The 20,871-nt window shown below is 40.2% G+C and overlaps 2 protein-coding genes across 6 annotated transcripts in view; one reads left to right on the forward strand and one right to left on the reverse strand.

Annotated features, from left to right (window-relative positions):
- The window catches only part of LOC142339346 (uridine-cytidine kinase-like 1), a 377,161-nt gene that overhangs the window by 339,400 nt on the left and 16,890 nt on the right, over positions 1-20,871 (reverse strand). The gene's annotated exons all lie outside the window — the stretch shown is intronic.
- The window catches only part of LOC142339347 (phosphatidylcholine:ceramide cholinephosphotransferase 2-like), a 79,650-nt gene that overhangs the window by 43,357 nt on the left and 15,422 nt on the right, over positions 1-20,871 (forward strand). For 4 of the 5 annotated variants that reach the window (XM_075389338.1, XM_075389335.1, XM_075389334.1 and 1 more), the window contains 4 exons: positions 2,787-2,992; positions 6,691-6,796; positions 19,462-19,615; positions 20,217-20,388. In XM_075389338.1, the coding sequence (XP_075245453.1) occupies positions 2,787-2,992; positions 6,691-6,796; positions 19,462-19,615; positions 20,217-20,378 (628 nt within the window). In that variant the 3' untranslated portion in view covers positions 20,379-20,388. The remainder of the gene's footprint in view (positions 1-2,786; positions 2,993-6,690; positions 6,797-19,461; positions 19,616-20,216; positions 20,389-20,871) is intronic. The other variant, XM_075389336.1, reaches the window with a different exon arrangement.

Here is a 20,871-nt window from a genome sequence, read left to right on the forward strand (position 1 = left end):
TCTTGAGTCTATTTTCAAATTTCAATCATCAAAAAGTCTAAATTGAACATAAAATGTCAACAAATTTAATAAATTTTCCCATTGAAAAAACTTACAATTTGATCCCAGCAACTCCAAATAGTGGTTGTCGATCAATCTTCACAAAGTCGTTTTCGAAATCTTGAAAGATGGCGAATTTTAACAAAAATGATGAAATATTTAGTTAAACAGTTACTCAGAAAATGAAAATAAATTGAGAAAAAATTGAACTGGAAGTTAACTTATGTGAATACCAAATATATCTGTAGAGTATTTGGGGATAATCTGTAGGGGATAATCTGTAGAATGGTTAAAATGTAAAGATATTTTCTGCTAATAAATGTGCAGACAAATGTTTTTTTAGCCAAAAATGTTTGTAAGCCGGCCTCCCCTGGTACCCCTGAAACCCTTTATTCCATTCCCCTAATTTTGATTTTTTGATCTGTCGGCAAATTTTTTAAGATTTCGCCGCAAAAATCTAGTGGGGGGGACAAAAAACCGAAAAATCGGAACATTTTTGGCTAAAAATTGGGTTATGTTTTGTGAAAATCGGATATGTGCACGCTCTTTTATAGCAAAAGTCAGCAACAGAGAACAATAGCGCGTAGAAATGCGGAGATTTACAGTACTAAAATGGCACATACTTGAGCGGAGCTGTCTGGCATTGCTGAATAATTGGCGGGAAATTAGCACTGTTTGCAAATTTTGCAAAGAATAAGAACTGGTTTCAAATAGCCGAAAGAAATTAAGACGAATGAAATAATAATATAGCACCATAAAATCTTCAAAAAATCTGACTAAAACCTCAAAAATAGGGGGGGGGGACATTTTACTGCATTTTAAAAAATTTCAAAATGTCCCACCCCTTTGTAGATTGCCACGCTGCAGTAATTGTCCGTCCCCCCCGTTGAGGTTCTAGTCAGAATTTTATACTACTCTCGCAACCGTAGCAATTTCTTGATTTTTTAAGGACATGTAGCGAAATTGGTTAACTATTGTGCAAGGTTGAAGAAGGTCACTAGATCGAACTCAGAACTTTTTAGTTTGAATCATTTTTGTCCATTGTAATTTAATTCATTAATCCCAAACCCCCCCCCCTCTACCTGAAAATCACCAAACGTACCTAACATTCTAAGTTATTTTATGTTTATAGGCAGCCAAGAGCACTAAGGTGAGCGATACGTGCCGTAAAGTTGAGATCTATTCTGTTTCCCCTAGTGATTTTAGGCCCAAAACTACACTTTATGTGTTGTTATATAGCAAATTAATGCATCTAGGGGCGTAAGAGTTATATGACCGCTAAGCTGGTGGGGGTTTCAAAATTTGATCAAAAGGCGTGTAATCTAATGTCAAAACCTAATTATTCAATTCGTTAAACTAGAGGGGGCTAACCTAATAATTTATTTAACACTGCTACTTCTCAGTGGCTTGATCAAGATTACACTACCTATAATGAAAAGGGGACTTAAAATGAAAACGATAGCTCTAATTATGTATAAAACTGTTTCTAATTGGACCCATTTCCAGTCAGAATCGTCCATTTCCAATAATCAGAACGAGTTCAAGTTGTGCTCAAAATGTTTAAAACCATCTTGCACTCTCATCAATCGCATTGATCACATTATTTTGTTGCTCAGACCCTTCAAGTTTTAAGGCCGAAGAAAAAAGTAGGAATTTTATAACAGAAATAATTGGAAATCAAAATTTTGCAAGACTATATGCTGTTTGTTTTACAGCAAGGTACTGTTATTCATTGCTCTCGAGCGCCGTTTCAAGCAATAACTGTAAATGTGTAAACGTTTTCACGACTCCATAATGGTGAGCAATAATTTCTATGGGGTCTATAGTAGGTAAGACCCTACTTTTGTTTAAGACCGCTCACTTCTGTTTTCAAACAATTGTCTTTAAGAGTAGCAGGGTTCTTAAAAATAATTAAATAGAAACTGTTAGTGATACACGTGGAACGTCAAAAGTTGATTTTAAAAAATTTTGATCCCGCGACAGTCCCTTCACTCCTACGTACTTGCATAATTACACCCCTCCCCGCTTCTCCTCCTACCCTTCCCTGTACTTAACTACCTACCTACCTATTCGTTCGCTCGCTTGAGCAACTTAATTTGACTTTCCGTCTTCAAAATCTTCAATGCGCCATAAGTCTTTGAGCAGCTCTCATAGAGATTCATTGGGTTTCATTTGTACGGTTCAGCGGAGCCGAAGACCACTTGAGGAGGCAATTTAAATGGTTCAAAGGACCATTTTCGAAAATACTCTCTTTTCTAGGGCCAATTTTCCCCAAAAACATCGGACGAAAGAGTGGAAAGAGAATATACAGTCAATTTTGAATGCAAAAACATGCATTAGTTCTGCAGCACACCTCGGGTTTAGTCTTGCTTTGTGGTGTTTTTGCAAAAAACAGAAGCAGCAAAAAATTTTAAATAATTACGAATTTAAAAAAATTTGCCCGACCCATGAAAAGACAGAGCGCGACAGGCGCTAAGAAAATTTTACGCAAAAAAATCATCTGTAATTTTCAGCTTCAAAAAAATCATCCGTAATTTTCAGCTTAATGTGCTGATAAGTGCCGAATTTAGCGCATTAAGCAGATAATAATGTAAGATTTTTCCACTGAAAAATTTTCAGTGGCTGTCAGCGCATTTCTCACATAATTTTCAGCAAAAAAATCTCGACCCGGGACACCAATGAAAACAACAAAAATGTTAAAATGTTAAGGATATACTTCTAAAATTTTTAGTGATGATGTTTTTTAGGTTCATCTTCTACATAGTATTTCAAAGGCGTCGCTTTGCGCTGGCCAGACGGTGTCTCGCAATACAGTCTGTGTGCTTCATATTCAGAATAATCTGCGTGTGGGCTAATGTGCTCCCTAGATCCACCTACACTATGGAGTGTTCTCCCAAGGCCACAGGCACTGCAGAGATCATCAAACGCATACTACTGCTATGGAGTGCAGCAGGTATTCCACAATTTAAGTTTAACATCGCAAGGAAATCTGTAGCTTCAAATCTCAACTTTCAAGCAGACTGATCAGAACACAAAAATTAAAATAACATTCTGGTCATAGCTGACAATACTGTGTCCACGTGCAGATTATTCAAATTCTGGGATCTATTCTGTTTTGCCCCCCCCCCCCCCCCCCCCAGCTTAGTGGGCATATATTTTTTTCGCCCCCCAGCCGCACGTGCTATTTTCTTACATAGTAACGTGCTATATAACAACATATAATTTGTAACTGGGGGCGTAAAAAACACTGGGGGGGGGGGGGGACAGAATAGATCCAAATTCTGTTTAATTGCTCTCAAACGAAGTTATACTTATTATATTAGTCCTTTGCTCTTTCTGCAATTTTTCGCACGAACGATTTTTTGTCTGACCCATTTGACTTTTCGTTCTCAAAAAGGGGAAAAACAGGTAGCGCCCAGCGGGCATTAAGTTCTCTCAGAGCCTTACGCCTAACCAGTGTCTAAGAATGTGATTCATCTAAACTGTTTTGAGGAGAGAGAGAATTTTATGGTGCAAAGGGCGGTTCTTAATTATCAAAAGTTTAAAAGTTTGACCCCCCAAGTCACCCCACCCCTCCCACACTTACCGCCAATACACCCCAAATCTTTCCTCCTCTAACTGGCGGTTTCGACACCCTGGTCGTCCAGCCCTCCTAACCCTAACCCACCCAATCGGTGGAACCCCCCCCCCAAAAAAAAATGCAAGCATCTGTGAGAACCAGATGGTTACTACTTAAGCAAACCACTCGCCCGTCGTTTAAGCGCAATTCGTCCGACGTTAGTCGGTTATGTTCTTTATTTTAAATAATTTGTTGAAGTTCAATAGAACTTATTATACTGTTACATTAATGTTAAGACCTATTCTGTCCCCACAGCTTAAATAACAGTCGTTTGAACAACGATTTATTTGGTTTACAATTTTTCTCAGGGAAAAAACTGATAGACAATATTTTTGCAATCACTTTTTCCTCTCAATAAAAGCATTTGTGCGCATCAAGTTTTTTTTCATTGATTCCAAATAGTTTCTTTTTGGGAAATTGGAGCGCTTAGGTTTTGATCATTTAACACTGCCCAGTTTAAGGTCCAAGATTAATTTTAAATTTTCAAATGACTTTTTATCAAAGATGACTTCATAATTGTTTGATTGATATAAACTGCTTTGTCATTCGCAATTTTAAGCTCAACTCAAGAAGCATTAATTTAGTGCGTCAAACTTAAGCGCACTGCACGACGGCATTTGTCTTCAATTTAACCTTAAATATTACCCAACGTATAATCTTTAATAACATCATTCAAGACCTTAGCAAACGTATTGACATACTAATCTCTCGTATGACCCAGACTGCGTCAGAATACCTCGTCTGTCAATCCAGAGCAATTCGTTCAACGATAATCAGTTATTTTTGTTTCAAAAAACTGTTGAGCCTAAGACTTGAGCTAAAACAGCTTAAATTAAATAATGTTTATCACAAATTAGATTTTTAAATTGCTCTCGAACAAAGTTTGAAGCAATTTTTGTAAATGTTTTGGTCTTTTCTTTTGCAAATTTTTGACTGGACGTCTTTGGCTCTTTGTGTGACTTTTGGGCGCTTGAGTCTTCCGTTTTGAATGGTCTAAATTTCTCTCTCATTCACTAGTGTCAGCAGTTGAACTCAAATGGTAGCGTTTTACTACTAAAAGTGAAGTGAAAAGTGCGCCGAAGTTGGTGTAATTTGTAATTGCTCTTAAACGAAATTTGAAGCAATTATATTAGTGCTGTGGTCTTTTTATGCAATTTCTCGCGTGATCGATTTTTGCTCTCACCCTTTTGACTTTTCGTCCTCAAAACGGAGCATTTTCGATCTCACAGGGCATTAAGTTCTCGTAGAACTTTCCGCGGACTAGACTCTATGTATGTGATTCACCGAAGACGTTTTGTACGCATAATTCCATGGTGTGAAGGGCTGTTTTAGAAATTGAGAATCCGCCCTACAACTTCAACCCACACCTCATATTCCTTCCCCAGCTTAGCCTTCCATCCGTAGCACAGCGCGCTCGTTTAAAGTCATCGCTGAAGTTTAAAGTTACATAGTCACTTTTTTCAAAGTTTTGGTACCCAAATAATTCAGTTTTTCTTGATTTTTAGCAGTCATTTGACTGTTTCGTTAAATGATTTTCAATTCACGTTGTTAAGGGTCTTCCGCAAACTATTTTTTCATGTCTTTTCTATGTTTTTTTCATGTCTGTTTCCTGAGATATTTGTATTGGAAATAAACACTTAAAAAAACAGTTAAAAAATTATCAATTTTTTGAATTAGTTTTTTTCAATTTTTCAACTATTAGATGCCAATAAAAATTTTTGTGGTTTTTGAGAGTGGCATGGGGTCACAATGTCAATTTTGGTAGCAATTTAGTACTTACTGCTGATTCGTTTTTTAAAAATATTATTTGTTGTTTCTGCCTGCCTCTGCTGCTTCTTATTTTTCAGTGACGATTTCTTTTAGACGGCTAGTTTCTGTTCGGAATTTTTTGCTCTAATTTTAAAAAACAATCGCAATCAACACAATGATAAGCACACAAAAGAAAAATCTACAATTTAAATGCCAATAGATTTTATTTTCTTCAATTTTTTAAAAACAATTTCTGTCTCTTTGGCTCATAATGTTCAATTGGTCAGCTGGTTTGGAAAGAACTTCGTAATTTTTCATTCTATTCTTTGGATATTAATTCAAGACTTCCACTGCAATTTTTTTAAATTTGTTTCATCTTTCGCCACCAATTTAGAGCTCTAATTCATATTAACCATTACTCATGAATCTTGAGAACACTATTTGACACTTAGAGAAAATATTTGACTGTCGTCACGCTTTTTTCTTTTTTCTAAATATTTAATTCCCAAGGTTGGTCATTGGGGCAACTTTTCTGTTTATAGAGATTTTTAAAGACGAAATTTATACACAGTGTATTTTAACAGTTTAATGCTAAATTCCCCTACACTGCTGTCATTTTCGATAAAAAAAACGTTCTCATTGAAACGATTGACAAAAATTTCCGATTATTTTTTGTTTTGTTCAAATAAAACACAGTTCAAATTTTTACTTGGCAGTGAAATAAAAGCTTGGATTGTGTTTGACGCGTCTCTTTTTGTGCAGGTCCTTAATTAAAAATATGAATCCTTGTTACTTATTTCACAATTTTAGTTCCAGATTTCATCACAATGTGTAAGTTTAATGAAAGTTTAATGATTTTTTGCATGGAATTTTAGGCTTGATTTTGAAAAAAATATCGGACAATAAAAAATAAATTTTTAGTCTCGACTCTATTTTAAAAATTTATTCTGCATTTCATCTTTTTTCTCATTGGACTATGAAGTCAAGAGGGCTTGTAGAGACATCATTATTTTGAATCCATAGAATTTAAATTCAAAAAATTATTCTGTCGTCCGCGATTGGCTCAAAATGCTGCATCAAGTTTTCAGTAGCATCTAAAACCTTAAATATTCTACATTTCTCTTTAAGAAAAAACGACGAATAGTTCAGAGAGTAGAATTTGAGAAGCTCCCACAATTTTTTTGAAATCCTTTTTTGAAATAAAAATTGGCAAAATTACAATATTGTTCAGAGGAACAATTCAGATCAGCAGGAATGTCTGTGCAATCCTATCTCAAATTTAGGTCTATCAATCTTCGGTGGTCACATGTGTGGAAATTACTTCTTCAGTGGACATGCTCTCATGGCAACTATTATCTACCACCATCTTGCACACTACATGCCAGCAAAGTTAGTTTCTCCAATTCCATATTGATATTGAATATCCAACTCAGCCAAGGGAATCATAGCAAAATTATGGCCAGTTCATAACAAAGAACGTGTTCCAATTGTAAAAACTTATTTCTACTATCAGTATAAAGACCAAACTCTTTATTTGTTTATAAAGTGATTCTTAAAATGTAAATTTTCAACCATACTTTTTGTTATGGTTATAAAGTTTGAAATTAAATTTTGTAGACTAAAAAAGAAAATTATACAAAATGATCAATCCAATTAGCCACAACAAATCAATGGTCAAGCTGAATTGTTGTTCAAAAATTAGACGTGTATAGGAAGAGACTAAATAAATACAAAAGATGTAATTCCAAATTCTTTGATAATTTTTAAACCTGATGTAATTTTAGTCGACTTTGCACTTTAAAACGTTTCCAAACAATTAAAACTAATTGAATCCACAAAAGAAGGGCATCAAATTGGTATTTGGTAGCTTCGATTAGAATTCATTCAATGGTCTAACGATCGAGGTATGGCCATAACAATGAATTGCGATGACAACGCTGTCGATTGATCATGGCAAATTATCGTCTAGCCTAGTCTATTACCGAAGGTTATCTTGACAGATCTTGTCGACTTTTGCGCGACAATCATGTGGATCTTGCATCTTGGAAGATAAGCGTGCAAGAATTGTGCAAGTTAGGGGTCGGAGTTTAAATCTATGGTGATCATGCTTTAAATAGGGTCATTGTGACTGATTGCCGCCCGATAATAACTGATTATGGTCTGATCATCGCTGATTATCGCCTGCGATCATGACTGATCAATTGGTCTCGAACAAAGTTTGAAGCAATTATTGTAAACGTTTTGGTCTTTTTACGACTCGAAGAGTATTAGTATTGAGCAAGCTTTTATAGAAGCACGTTTGTTCATGACTTAAATTTTGACTTCTTTTTGTTCGAATATTTGACTTCAACAGTAGCTTAGTTCATAATGAATACTATTGGGAACTGCTGGTAACATTCAAAGCGAATCCTGGTGGTAAGATTAACCTATCTACCCCCTGCTTACACCCCCACCAACCTTACCACACCCCTCCACCACCCAACATGCCTAACCCCATCCCAACAAATCTACCTCCTCAAACAATCTACCCTGCCCCACCTACCCCCTACGCCTATTGAACCTTTTCACCTACTAACTACCGCCCACCCCGCCCACACCTAACCACATTCCTAGCTAAAATTTGGTTGTTTCTCGCAATATGTTGCTTTTTTAATTTGTTTTTCGATATTTCTGAAAAAAGTACGCTTATTTAACAGTTTTTATTGCATGACTTTTTGAGTCATTTCCGGTATTCTACCGGTTATGTTTTTTACGCATTTTTTTTGCGTGCCGTTTTGACTTTTCGAGTTACTTTTACACCCTTGACTTTTGCGTTTTGTGTGATCAAAATTTCCATTGGATTCACAGGTGTCAGCAGCCGAACTCAAGTGGCGGCAGTTTACTACCAACCAAAACTCAAATAAAAAGTGCGCAAGAATTGGTGTAATTTTTTTCACTTTAAATTTTATTTGTGGTTACAGTTGTATATAATAATCCCTAATGACGTCATCTGAAGCCCCTTTTAAAGCTGATAAAATCAGCCTTTCGAAGGTTCAATTCATAATTGTATAAACAACGTTTTAGCAAGAAAAACAACTGTATTCAACAACGTATTAAGGCAAAAGCACTTCAGAATGCCTTGGCAAATCTAGTTAACTTTGTTAGCAGGTCTTAGTCTAGGTCACCAATTTAAACTAATCCGTTCAAAAAACCGAATTTGTTAGGCTATGCGATCAGTTTTGAGCCATTTTGGAAGTTATTCTTAGTGGGAAATCGGCCTTTGTATTTCTCAGAAATAATACGTATGTTGCATTTAGAACGGAAAATCTAAGCGAAAGTTTTGATATAATACGCACAAAAATTCTCTATCTAGTGATATAACTTATTCAATTCAATTTACTCGGTAACATCCTCCGGCCCGGAAGAAAATGTTGGGAGGATTGGTACAAGCTTAACGAGTGGGCGGACGAGCGATCCGGATGACATGCGTAAGACGGCGGAGCGGGCGACGCTGTCGGAGCCGTACCGAAGTTCTTCAATCCGAGCAGTTGGATAGTAACCCCTAGGGTTGCCTTCTTCAACGATCCAAACTAAATCACCGACTTTGAGGTGCTGCTCGGCAGGCGTCTGCCACTTAGATCTACGGTTCAGCGTAGGTACATACTCCTTGAGCCAACGGCCCAAATTGCATTGGCGTATGACTGTGCACGGGCGTACCGCTTACGATGATCAAACTCGTCGACGCCAACGATGGACGGAATTCTGGTTGCTTGGTTACCGAGTAGAAATGATTAGGTGTTATTGCGCCTAGGTCGGACGGGTCGGCGCTTACGGGCGTTAAGGGACGTGAGTTTAGTGCGTATTCGACCAGACAAAAAGTAGTGTTCAACACCTCATCTGTGAGGCGACGTGTACCGAGGATAGTGTACAGTACTCTTTTAAAACTACGAACTAACCTCTCCCAGATGCCACCTTGGTGTGGCGCACTGGGTGGATTGAACCTCCACTTAATGCCCTTATGTGCAAGTTTGGCAGCGATGTTAAGCGTAATCCATTTTTCCACACATTCACGGAGCTCCAATGAAGTTCGTACCATTATCCGACCAAATCATAGCAGGAGTGCCCCGACGGGAGACGAACCGCTCCACTCCCATTAAACAGGAACAAGTGTCCTTGGACGGGACAACTTCAACATGGACAGCACGGGTAGTGAGACAAGTGAAGAGAAATCCCCACCTCTTCTCGGTAGTCCGACGAACTGTGACGTAGAATGGGCCGAAGTAATCAACCCCGGTGTTGGTGAAGGGAGGAGACTGGTATGCGAGTCTCTCCTTTGGGAGGTCTGACATGATAGGTTGAATGGTTGCTGCACGGAACTTTCTACACAAGACGCAGCTTGATTTGATAGAACGCAGTGTGGAACATAGTTTTAGGATGGCATAACGTTCTTGTACCTTTGACCTTAAGTAATCGATGCCCTGATGATGGTTCTTCAAATGAGTATGCCGCAGAAACAGTTCAACAAAGGTATGACGCGCATCCAGCAGGATAGGATGCTTAGTGTCAAAGTCAAGTTCCACTAGCCATCGGAGTCGACCAGAGGAACGGATGAGACCATGAGGTCCAATAAACGGAGTAAAATGAGCAATGCGGCTGCTCTTCTTAACGGATTTGTTGTCAAGAAGATCCTTTCTTTCAGTATTAAAGGACTCTCCTTGAATTAAGTACTGGAGATGACGCTCGGCTTCGTCAAGCTTAACAGGGTCGGCTATGCTGCAGTCTACGGTACGGTAACTTTCATGAGATGGTAAAAGACGGAGCACATATGCGGTGACACGTAGTAGTTTTTGATAAGAACTGAACCTATCAAATGGGATTAGATTAGTGCTTCGTTCCTTAGGGGGCTTGGTTGCGGATGCGGCTAGAGAAGAGATGGAGGAGTCATCATCTTGTTCCTTAGTTACAACGCCGAGCTTGATGTTATCAACGACGTCAGTATTTGGTACGAAACGGAATTGCTTAGTTCTCAAGAAGTCAGGACCCCTCACCCAGCTACTTGATTGCAAAACTTCAGCGGACATACCACGCGTGCCAGCATCTGCCGGATTATCAAAAGTGGCGACGTGGTTCCATTGGTCAACGCTGGTGTTCTCCAGGATTTCACTAACACGATTTGCAATGAAGATGGGGTGTTTGTTTGTTGAGTTTATCCACTGCAAGACGATGGTACTATCTGTCCACATGAAGACTTTGTCCACAGTAATCGTCAATGCTCAACAGATTTCCCTTTTTAAACGGGCTGCGAGGAGAGCGGCTTGTAATTCCAACTTAGGAACTGTCATTACCTTCATAGGCGCAACACGGGCCTTGCCCAGGACAAATGCCAGTTCTGTTATAATCTCCCCGGAGGTGCAAGTTACTTGAGCCCTAAGAAATCCAACTGCACTGAATACGTCTTGCGAGCTATCACCAAGCATGTGGAGTTCCAGATGTTGGAATGGTCCTGAAAAGTAGCTTCTCGGTATAGTGATCTCAGCTAACCGCGGCAGTTCAATACACCAGGCAAGGAATCTATCAACTGTGTCTTTAGGTAACTCGTCATCCCAACTTTGTCCATTGACACGCCAAATGTCTTTCAAGATTAACCGAGCACCAACAGTCAACGGTGCGACAAGACCAATTGGGTCGTAGACCTTTGACACAAGACTTAAGACCAAGCGCTGTGTTAAACTTTTCGTGATGGTGCTGTTAGTACCCCTACTCACAACCAGAGTATCAGTGTTGTGATCTCACTTAAGCCCAAGCACGTGCATTGATTCCTCCTTGGATGAAACGATGACCTTCGGTTCAGTGGATTGAGCAGACCCATCAACTCGGTCAGCCAGATCTGGTACATTGCTTACAAACTTAGTAAGCTTGAACCCACCTAGAAGGAGAAGATGTACCGATTCCTTCAACCTAATGAGGGCCCTCTCGGGGGATTCCACTGAGTCTAAGTAATCGTCCATGTAGAAGTTCTCAAGGACGACTTTCGCAGCTTCTGGGTACTCCTTAGCATTATCACTTGCCGTGCGTTGAAGTGCGTAGTTGGCACAGGTGGGCAAATCTTTTGCCCCAAAGATGTGGCGCGTATACTGGTGTACCACTACATTTGATGTGGGGTCCTCCCGCCACAAAAAGCGCAATGATGGTTGATCACATGGTAACACTCCAACTTGGAGGAACATTCCCTCGATGTCGGCGGATACGGTAAATGGATGTTGTCTGAACCGTAGGAGTACATAGAATAGGTTTTGCAGTAGGTCAGGTTCGGTGAGTAATGACTTATTAAGAGATGCGCCATGGAATTTTGCTGCTCCGTTTAGTACCCTACGAACCTTGCCCGGCTTGTTCGGGTTAACAACCGGATGGTGTGGTAGGTACCACTCTCGTTCCGAGCGACTTTCCACCTTATGAGCATCTTTGACTCTTACTACGTAGCCTTTGTCTAAGTCCTCTTTGATGGTATTCGAGTACTTTTCCCTTAATGTCTCATCTTTCGTGAGCCGCTTTTCCAAAGACTTCAATTGAACAAGCGCTGAGAAATAATTGTTGGGCAGTTCGATGTTATCTTCAGCCCATAGCATTCCGACATCGTACCTTTTTCCATTATGCACGGTGGTGTTTTCAAGAATTTCATGCGCACGTGCATCCGAGGCGGATTGTGGGTCTACTTGCTCAAGTGCGCCGTACGACTCCATGTCGTACCAAGATTTTACCTGACTAGCGAGTTCAAAATCCTGCTCCATATTAGCTTTGAAACAAGTCGAGACTAAACCTGAAGACGACGGTAGAGGGCCGCTTAGAACCCAACCTATGGGCAAGCGAACAGCGAAGGGCGAGGACTTCTCGTCGGCAGCGAAGTACTCTAACGGGCGGATGGCATGATACACATCCTGTCCAAGTATCATCTCGATGTTTCCATAGCAATGTAACTGGGTCTAGAACTGCTAGGTGCGGTTATGTTTCCTGAAGTGCTTTAATGTTGATGATATCGGCGCCTACATTCAAATCTTCCTTTACGTAAGGGCTTATCTTAAATGGTTCAAATGCTTGGTTGTCGCGTGGTGTTATAATTAGTTCAACAAACTTAGTGTCTACAATCTCCTCGGTATTTATACCCTTGACTATTAGTTTCTATGCTGTACCGTGCAAACCAAGTCTGTTTGCAAGATCATTGGACACCGAAGAGTTACTGCAAGCGGTATCGCACAAAACTAAAGCCGTGGTATCTTTACCAGAAGAGCTCTTCAACTGTAATTCAGTCACCTGAAGGAGGCCTTTCACATTACTCACAGATGACAAAGTAGTGGTCTTACTCGATGATTGGACACTAGAAAGTTTACTTTGACTTGCGCCAGCATTAGAATTACTATTGTTGTTGTTTGAAGGGGATTTTGATGGATAAACCCTCTCAGCTCCATGAATAAGTGTATTATGGGAGCTGTTGCAACCGTCTTTCCTGCATTTTCTAGGATTTGGGCATTGCCTAAACATATGCTTTTCTCTCAAACATGAGAAACACAGTTTTGCTTCCGCCACTACCTTTGCTCGCTGAGTGGGAGACTTTTCTTTAAATACCCTACACTCCCAGATGCGGTGGTTACCTTTACACACAATGCAGCGAGGGGTTGAAGGCGTTGCCGATGTTGAGGCTGGTCTCTGAGTGCCCTTAGATTGCGTATTAACAGCAAAAGTTCTTGAGGCTACTTTGGTCTTTACAACTGAGTTGGTGTTATCCTCAGTTCTTGCTTTCGATGAAGTTTATTTCATTAAATCATGTGTCTCCGCCTTCTCCTTCAACCAATCGTTGAAGTCAAGTAGTGTGGGCTTAACCCAATGTTTCTTCACTGTGAAGAGTGACCAAGACTCTTTTAGATTGGGAGGCAACTTTGCACAGCCGTGTTGAGAAGTGAGGCGCTCTTAAGGTCTGCGTCATATGAAAGTGATTTAAAGACCCCAACAAGACTTGAAATTGTTGCAGAATAGTTTATGATGTTATCACTATTGTGCATCTTTAATGGAGGAAAAGAGCTGAGTTTTTCTAAGTGTGCACTGACTACTGCCTGTGGTTGGCCAAATTTACGTTCGAGTGTCCTAAGTGCATCCTTATACATTACACCACAGTATGCGAACTCAGCGATGGCGGTTTTAGCTTTTCCAGTCACAAGAGTTTTTAAGTATGTTAACTTGACATCATCAGTCAAGGACTGTGCGTCTATTGCGCTTTTAAATTGTCCGAACCATTCGTTCCACTGCAGGGGATCACCATTGTACTATGACAACTTCCACTCGGGCAGTGGATTGCTCTTCTTACTAGTAATTGCGTCCGCCAACTGCTTTATCAAATCCGCAGAGTCCAAAGAAGGAGCCGAAGGTGTGGGATGCGGCGGGCCACCCCAACACAACGGGTTCGGAACGGTAGCTCCATACGTTGTGCGGAATAATCGGAATGACAAAGGTGCAAAGGTGGGGGCGGTACCTGTGGAAGAACTAAATGGATTCGCTTGCATGAAGTCTGATGCTACGTAATTTTGAGCGCCTGCTGCTGCGTGTGCATGAGAGGCGCGGAGCGATGTAGTGATATGAGGGTTGATTAACGGGGCCGGTTGCGCGGTGTATAAGTTTGCAGATGTACGTACAAGTGGTACTGCATTAGATGGGACTGCTGCCGGAAAATTCCAGACATTTGGATCCGGGGGAGCAGGAGGTGCGTGGGTTATAGGGACAAAATTTTGTGGCTGAAACCTCTTTTGTGGGGGTGGTCGATGAATTAATTGAGGTACAAAAACGTTTGCAGAGGAAATGATTGGTGCAGGCGGAGAATGGGGTAACAGATTGACATTATTCGCCACGGGGTTAGTGGCGTGCAGTGGGAGTGCTTGTGGCGGCGAAGGAGAAAAGCGGAATGCTGGTGGGATTAACGGGAAATGCGGTGGTGCGGGGTTTAGAACGGGGGATGGGGGGGCTGGTACATTTATGTGTGCTTGTTGCGGATTAAGTGCTAGCGGAGCATTAACGAGTGTATTTAAAAGTGGTGAACGTGGAGGGCTGACTAAATTCAACTGTCCCGGCATGCTCGATCTGCGCGGGGATTGATGATCTAATTGTAAACCATCGAAGTGCATTGTTGCTTGAGACAGTTGTCGGGCTGTGTTTGGGGCGTTTAGTTGAGTTGGCATACTAAAGTTTACTGGGGGTGATGGAGGCGTGTATTGAGGCTGTTGCTGCTCTTGCATGATATTGTTTGCAACATGTGCATCATTGGTTACATTGGTTCGTTCTACTACTTGGTTTTTGCGGCTCATGGACAGGGAGGTTGATGTTGGCCTCAACTTGACATTGAAATGTGTATTGAAATTGGAGTGTGAGTTTGGAAGTTGAGTTGAAGAATGTCGTTGAACAATTGCTTGGTTGGATTGGGCGATGGAACCAGAAAAGTGCAAACTCGGTTCGTTTGCAACATCTGCCATGTTCCCGGCCTGTGACGAATTAACCCAATCTTGAACAAGTTTCTTGCTCTTGACTGAACTTCTTTCCGTAATGAGCCCACTCATTTTGCCTGTACCAGACCCGTCTGCTGATGATCTTGTCATCAACTCAATTTCCTCAAGGGCTGCAGCAGCTACTTCCTTGCGATGATCCTCCTCAAGCTGCTCAATGTCCAAATCCCGCAATTTCTTTTGTTTTTCAATTTCAAGACGCTGTCTAGCAATGCGAAGCTTTGCCTCATGTTGTTTCTCAAGTTCCTCCCTTTTGAGTCTTGATAGTTCTAAGTCTCGTTGACGCTGACTTGATCTGTTTGACGAAGTTATATGTGAACCTAATCTTGAATGGTTAGGGGTACACAGCTCTGCTGTCTCTTTGTCATGGACCGAATTGATATACCCTCGAGCAGCAGCAATGAACTCATCAGTTTTCTTTGTTACAGTCTCTAACCATTTTTCAAGGTTCTTACCGGCAGCATCTGGATCTTCAGTCTTTTGTGCCAGATCAAAGAGCTCTTCATTCTTATCAACTACTCTAGTAAAAGCATCTTTGCACTTCACAATCAGACGTTCGATCTTAACTTTCCTGTCTTGCTTATCCACAGCATTGTTAATTTCACCATAAATATTATTTAGTTCAGCCTCTAATTTTGTCCTCGCACTATAGAGTTTGTTAAATTTGTCCTGCAAAGTTGTCATGATCTTAAGAAAAACAGGAACCACAAGTTGAATTTGGTACTAATATAAAGTACACAGACATGCAACAGCACAACACAAATGGGTTATACCGAACCCTAGTGTGACGGTTTGCCTAGCAAACCGCCAAAGAGCAAAGATGTTCGTCGAGTACAATAGTACCCGGCGAAAGAAGGAAAGAACGGTGCGCAGGAAGCGCGAAAAAGGGCAAAACGGGAGACGGGACGGGCGGGAAGAGACGCCTAACGATTAACGCACGACGCAACGGGGAACCGGACGGTCAAACGGGAGCGTCGGGCGAAAAGCGCTCGACGAAGCGGGAAACTGGCACGGGCGGGGCGGAAACGTCGGGCGGATGGCGCGCGACGAAACGGGAAAAACGGCACGGGCGGGGCGGAAACGTCGGGCGGATGGGGCGCGACGTAACGGGAAAACGGTACGGAGGAGACGGGAACGTCGAACGGGTAGCGCGCGACGGGACGGAAAGCCGGGTTAGCACGGGAGGGAGACGGTAAACCACAAGCGAGGAGGCGGGAAGATCAATGCTAGCAGACCACGGCAACAAACTCAACCAAACAAACTAGCCGTAACTCCAGAATAAACTCAAGTCACACCCTAGAAAGAAGGAGAGGAGCTACTGCCAGGTAAACAAGCACAAAACATTATGGGGCTTTATCGACGGCATCAAAACATCAAAGATGAAACAATTTACGGCAACGATGTAGTATAACCAAAAGTCGAAAAGGTCAGGAAATTTACAAGCCGTAACTCCAGAACAAACTTAAGTCACACCCTAGCAAACAACCATACCCAGACAACAAAAGTGCATACTAGAAAAATTAATAAAGCTATAACAAATTGCTAGCAAACAAGTGCGGTGAAAGTCACGAAACAAACCAGCCGTAACTCCAGAATGAACTTAAGTCACACCCTAGCAAGGAACGAGACTAAACAACAAACCAGCATACTAGCAGAAAGAAATTTTACTACAGCAAAACTCAACATACTACATCATACAACAAATAAACGGGGGATAGAAAGAAACAAGGTGACACGAAAACAAAAAGGACGGAAACGGAAAAATGAAACCAGATAACCTGCGGAAAACGGACGGTAGTGAATAACTCAAAAAATGGGGAGAGCGAAACGTTTAGTAAAGCGCTATCGGAGAGAACCAACCAAAAACTAACCCTTAACTCGTGAGTTAACTAAGTCACACCGCCAGTCAGCGGGTAGACTCCCACAACAGCACAAGACTAAGTGACATTCAGTTTATCAAAGATTTGTGTTAGTTCCGCCTCCTCGAACGCATGACGGGTGCGAAGCGTTTTACGACGGCGCTTTGAAAGTTTCTTCGGTCGGGAGCGTGTTATCAAGGACCGGAGGTTGTTCTTATGAGCTAAGACTATAGTGAGTGTTTTCAGCTCAAGCGCAGGCCTTTGGTGTAATGCTATGTACTCTTTAAGTAAACTAGGATCTTTCTGTTTACGTCTAGACACAATGTCTTTCACTAAATGGATGGTAACTAGAGTACTACGCTTGAGCTGATCGTAGATATCAGGAGTTCCCTCTCTGGGGCAATACACTATAGCTTCTATGCGCTCCTGATACTTTTCAAGCACTTCAATAAGCTGCGAAGGTGTTAAAGGCTTATTGTTGTTACTGCGATGACGGGACAATGAATTGTTCACCACATCATGCCATATAACTAGCCTCCTTTATCACGGAAGAAGTGACTCAATTGAAATTGCGCGGTTTTTCGGACTTTCAAATCGTTAGGATTAAAACTCAGACCCGGTAATGCAAAAATTCCTTTTTTATAATGGTCTTGTAACGCTTGAGGCAAAGTTTTTATGGCGTGATGCAGTGGGCTAGCAGCTAATATAAAAACCATATAACGTTTTTACAACATAACTGATGTGAGCTTTGCTCAAACTCCGAACCTTGATGTTAAAAGCACGATTTTCACGAGTTAAAGAATAAGCGCTTATTTCTAAAAAAAAATCAGTTATCTGATTCTTTTTTTTTTCAAAATTTGAAAATCTTGACCAAACTCTTAATTCTACCCTTTTTTATAGGAATTCTCGATCCGCCATCTACCAACGCTTTATATAATTTTTTTTGCAAAATTTTATCGAATTTGGTCAACTTTTTCAAACTTTTTTTTGCTTCGCTGAGTTTATTTCGTATAAGACTTTACCCGTTCCAACTAGTATTTAGCCCGATTTGGTCAATTCCAAAATTTTGACCAAAAATTTTCAAATTGGATTTTCAACAAATTGGTTTTTCAATAAAAAAGTGAATGGGGTGGGTTATCGGTGACCGTTATTCAAAAAATCAGATTATAGGAAATGAAACCAAAAATATAGTGGGGTTACTAGATTTGCCGAATAAGGTAATCAACTTTAGAGAATCAAAAGAAAATAAAGTTTATAAGAGTTTGGATTAGTCTTACAGTTTTTGGCTATCTGAAAGAATCAAAACCTCCCTCTGGTTGTGAATGGTTTGTTCCCGTCAGGTGTTGTGTCTTGCGTTAAACGAGCAACATCGAACTGATTGTGATCACTGAGCTTTTTTTTGAAGTGTTTTCATCAACTTGCAGCCACCTTGTCCTTCTTGTAGTTTTTTCATGCATTCCTTTGTTTTCTGGAAGGTCTGTTATTTTGTTGGTCCAATTACAATTTGCCCGTCTAGCCAGTCTGAATCCAATTTAGTTCCAATCTGAGTGTGTAACTGTCGTTTCAGGGGTAATGGGTAAATATAGAGTTAAATTACGTCTGAAAATGGATTTTGTTTGAATAATAGAAAGAAAAATCGTTTTAACAGCGATCAATCAATTCAGTGGTATTATTAATCTGAATAAATTCAAAGCTGTAAATCAATCCAGCGGTGTTTTAAATCTGAATCATTTCAAAAGCGGTGATTCAATCCGGCGATGTTTTAAATCTGAGTCATTTCAGAAGTGCTCACTCAATCCAGCGGTGTTTTAAATTTGAATAAACACGAGAGCAAGGATTAGTTTATACTGAAGAGCCCCACGCATGAAAATTGTATTGGATAAGCGGCACCAATAATAAAGCTGATAAAATCAGACTTTCGAAGGTACAATTCATAATTGTATAAAGCAACGTTTTAGCAAGAAAAACAACTGTATTCAACAACGTATTAAGGCAAAAGCACTTCAGAATGCCTTGGCAAATCTAGTTAACTTTGTTAGCAGGTCTTAGTCTAGGTCACCAATTTAAACTAATCCGTTCAAAAAACCGAATTTGTTAGGCTAAGCGATCAGTTTTGAGCCATTTTGGAAGTTATTCTTAGTGGGAAATCGGCCTTTGTATTTCTCAGAAATAAAACGTATGTTGCATTTAGAACGGAAAATCTAAGCGAAAGTTTTGATATAATACGCACAAAAATTCTCTATCTAGTGATATATCTTATTCAATTCAATTTACTCGGTAACACCTCTAGTGAATTTAGTCACTCCGGGTGAATCAAGCTGCAATAGATTCGTGCTCACACTAGTCGTTCGAGAGGAATTCTTCCGACGTTAGTCGGTTATGGTCATCTGATCATTCGATCTTGAATGTTTATCCTCAGGTCGTGACTGCTTTTTGTCTGGTTATGGCTGATTATCGTAATCATGAACATTCATCATTATCATTTGATTATGAATGCATTGCCTCGGACCGTGACTGATAATCATCATCTGATCATGACTGAACATTGTCAGATCATGACTAATCATCGTCTAATCATGGCTGATTTTAAATATGGACTTCAGCCTGTGTTATCCGTTACATTTTGAGCATCCTTTGGTTTTTGTAAATTAAAAAAGTTTGGATTTTGTTTTAGGTGGTGGGTAGCTCACAAGTTGAACCTTTTGGTAGGAGTGACGATAGCGACCCTGATCCTGTTTGCCCACAACCACTACACTCTCGACATTGTAGGCAGTGTCATTGTGGGCAACTGGGTCTGCAAACTATACATATTTATAGCAGAAAATAAGGTAACACATCAATCTCAACCACTTTAATGGAGAAACATTCTAAACGCAGATTTCTGCGGTGCTATTCTATTATAACTGCTTTTGCCCATATCGCAATCTAAAACAAATTTGGGACTTATTTCCGCTGGGGAGGGGGCGTTCCTTAAAAAAAGCGAGGCCGTTATGGCTGTAATAGTACAACTTAGAGCATTTTCGGTTAACTATTGCTGAGAACATTGCTTACTTTTGAATAATTCGCTTGGCTTTAGAATCATAACAGAAACTAAGCAAATACAAAATTAAACAATGGATTAAGCAAAAGAACAACCAAACAAGTTTTAAGGTAAGTTAACAATGGTGTCGCTCTTTTTGCCCATATTAGTGCCACCCCTACCATTTAACCCAATTATTTCACCACTCTATCATTCCACCCCACTTTTAGTTCCTTTTACAATTGGTTCAATTCGCATTCAGATTAAAAGGTACGTACGGTTCGGGTAAGATTTCAGTGATTTCAAATCAAAATTAAAAATTGTGCGGTTTGTGGCGGAAAGTTTGCGGGATGAAATGAGTTAAAATCGTTGAAATTGAGAATTTTGAAATTTATGTTAGTCCTGTTCAGGACGTGAATGCGGCAGAGTGGTTTCCTGTGTTCTGGCGTCCAATCGTAGAATTCTTTGAAAGAGACAAGGAGAAAGTGGAGTACGAGTTTGGTGGTGTGAACGAGTTCCTACAGTTCCTCAGATTCGCCAGCAATTTATTTTTCAACAAAAATCCCCATTGACAGTAGTATAGTAAGTTGCCTAGTGCTTGTAGGGGGGGGGGGGGGGGGTCCGGACCCCCCCCCCCCCTACAAGAAATTTTTTCTCTGAAAAAGTGAAATCTTGTAATTTTTTCGGAGTGTAAGGCAAATTACTATACTTTTCAGCTATTTCCATTTCATTTTGATGGTTCATGTAAATTGAAACTTGGGAATTGGGTTTTGGTGGTTTTGAATTCATGTTTTGTGCGCGATTGAGAAAAATTTTCAAAAATTTTTTCAAAAATTTTTCAAAGTTTTTCAGAGTCCTAAAATTGTCTGAAATGGATTTTGCGCTATGAAAGAGCACTCAAAAGTGATTTTTTGTTGACTTCACTTTTTTTCACCTATGAAGTATGGGGGTCAAAACATATAAAAATTTCGAATTTTTTGAAAAAAATTTTCAAAATTTTTTGGAGTCCTAAAATTGTCTGAAATGGATTTTGCGCTATGAAAGAGCACTCAAAAGTGATTTTAT

Source organism: Convolutriloba macropyga, chromosome 5 (assembly GCF_964194025.1).
Source record: "Convolutriloba macropyga chromosome 5, txConMacr16.3, whole genome shotgun sequence".
Classification (NCBI taxonomy): Eukaryota; Metazoa; Xenacoelomorpha; order Acoela; family Convolutidae; genus Convolutriloba; species Convolutriloba macropyga.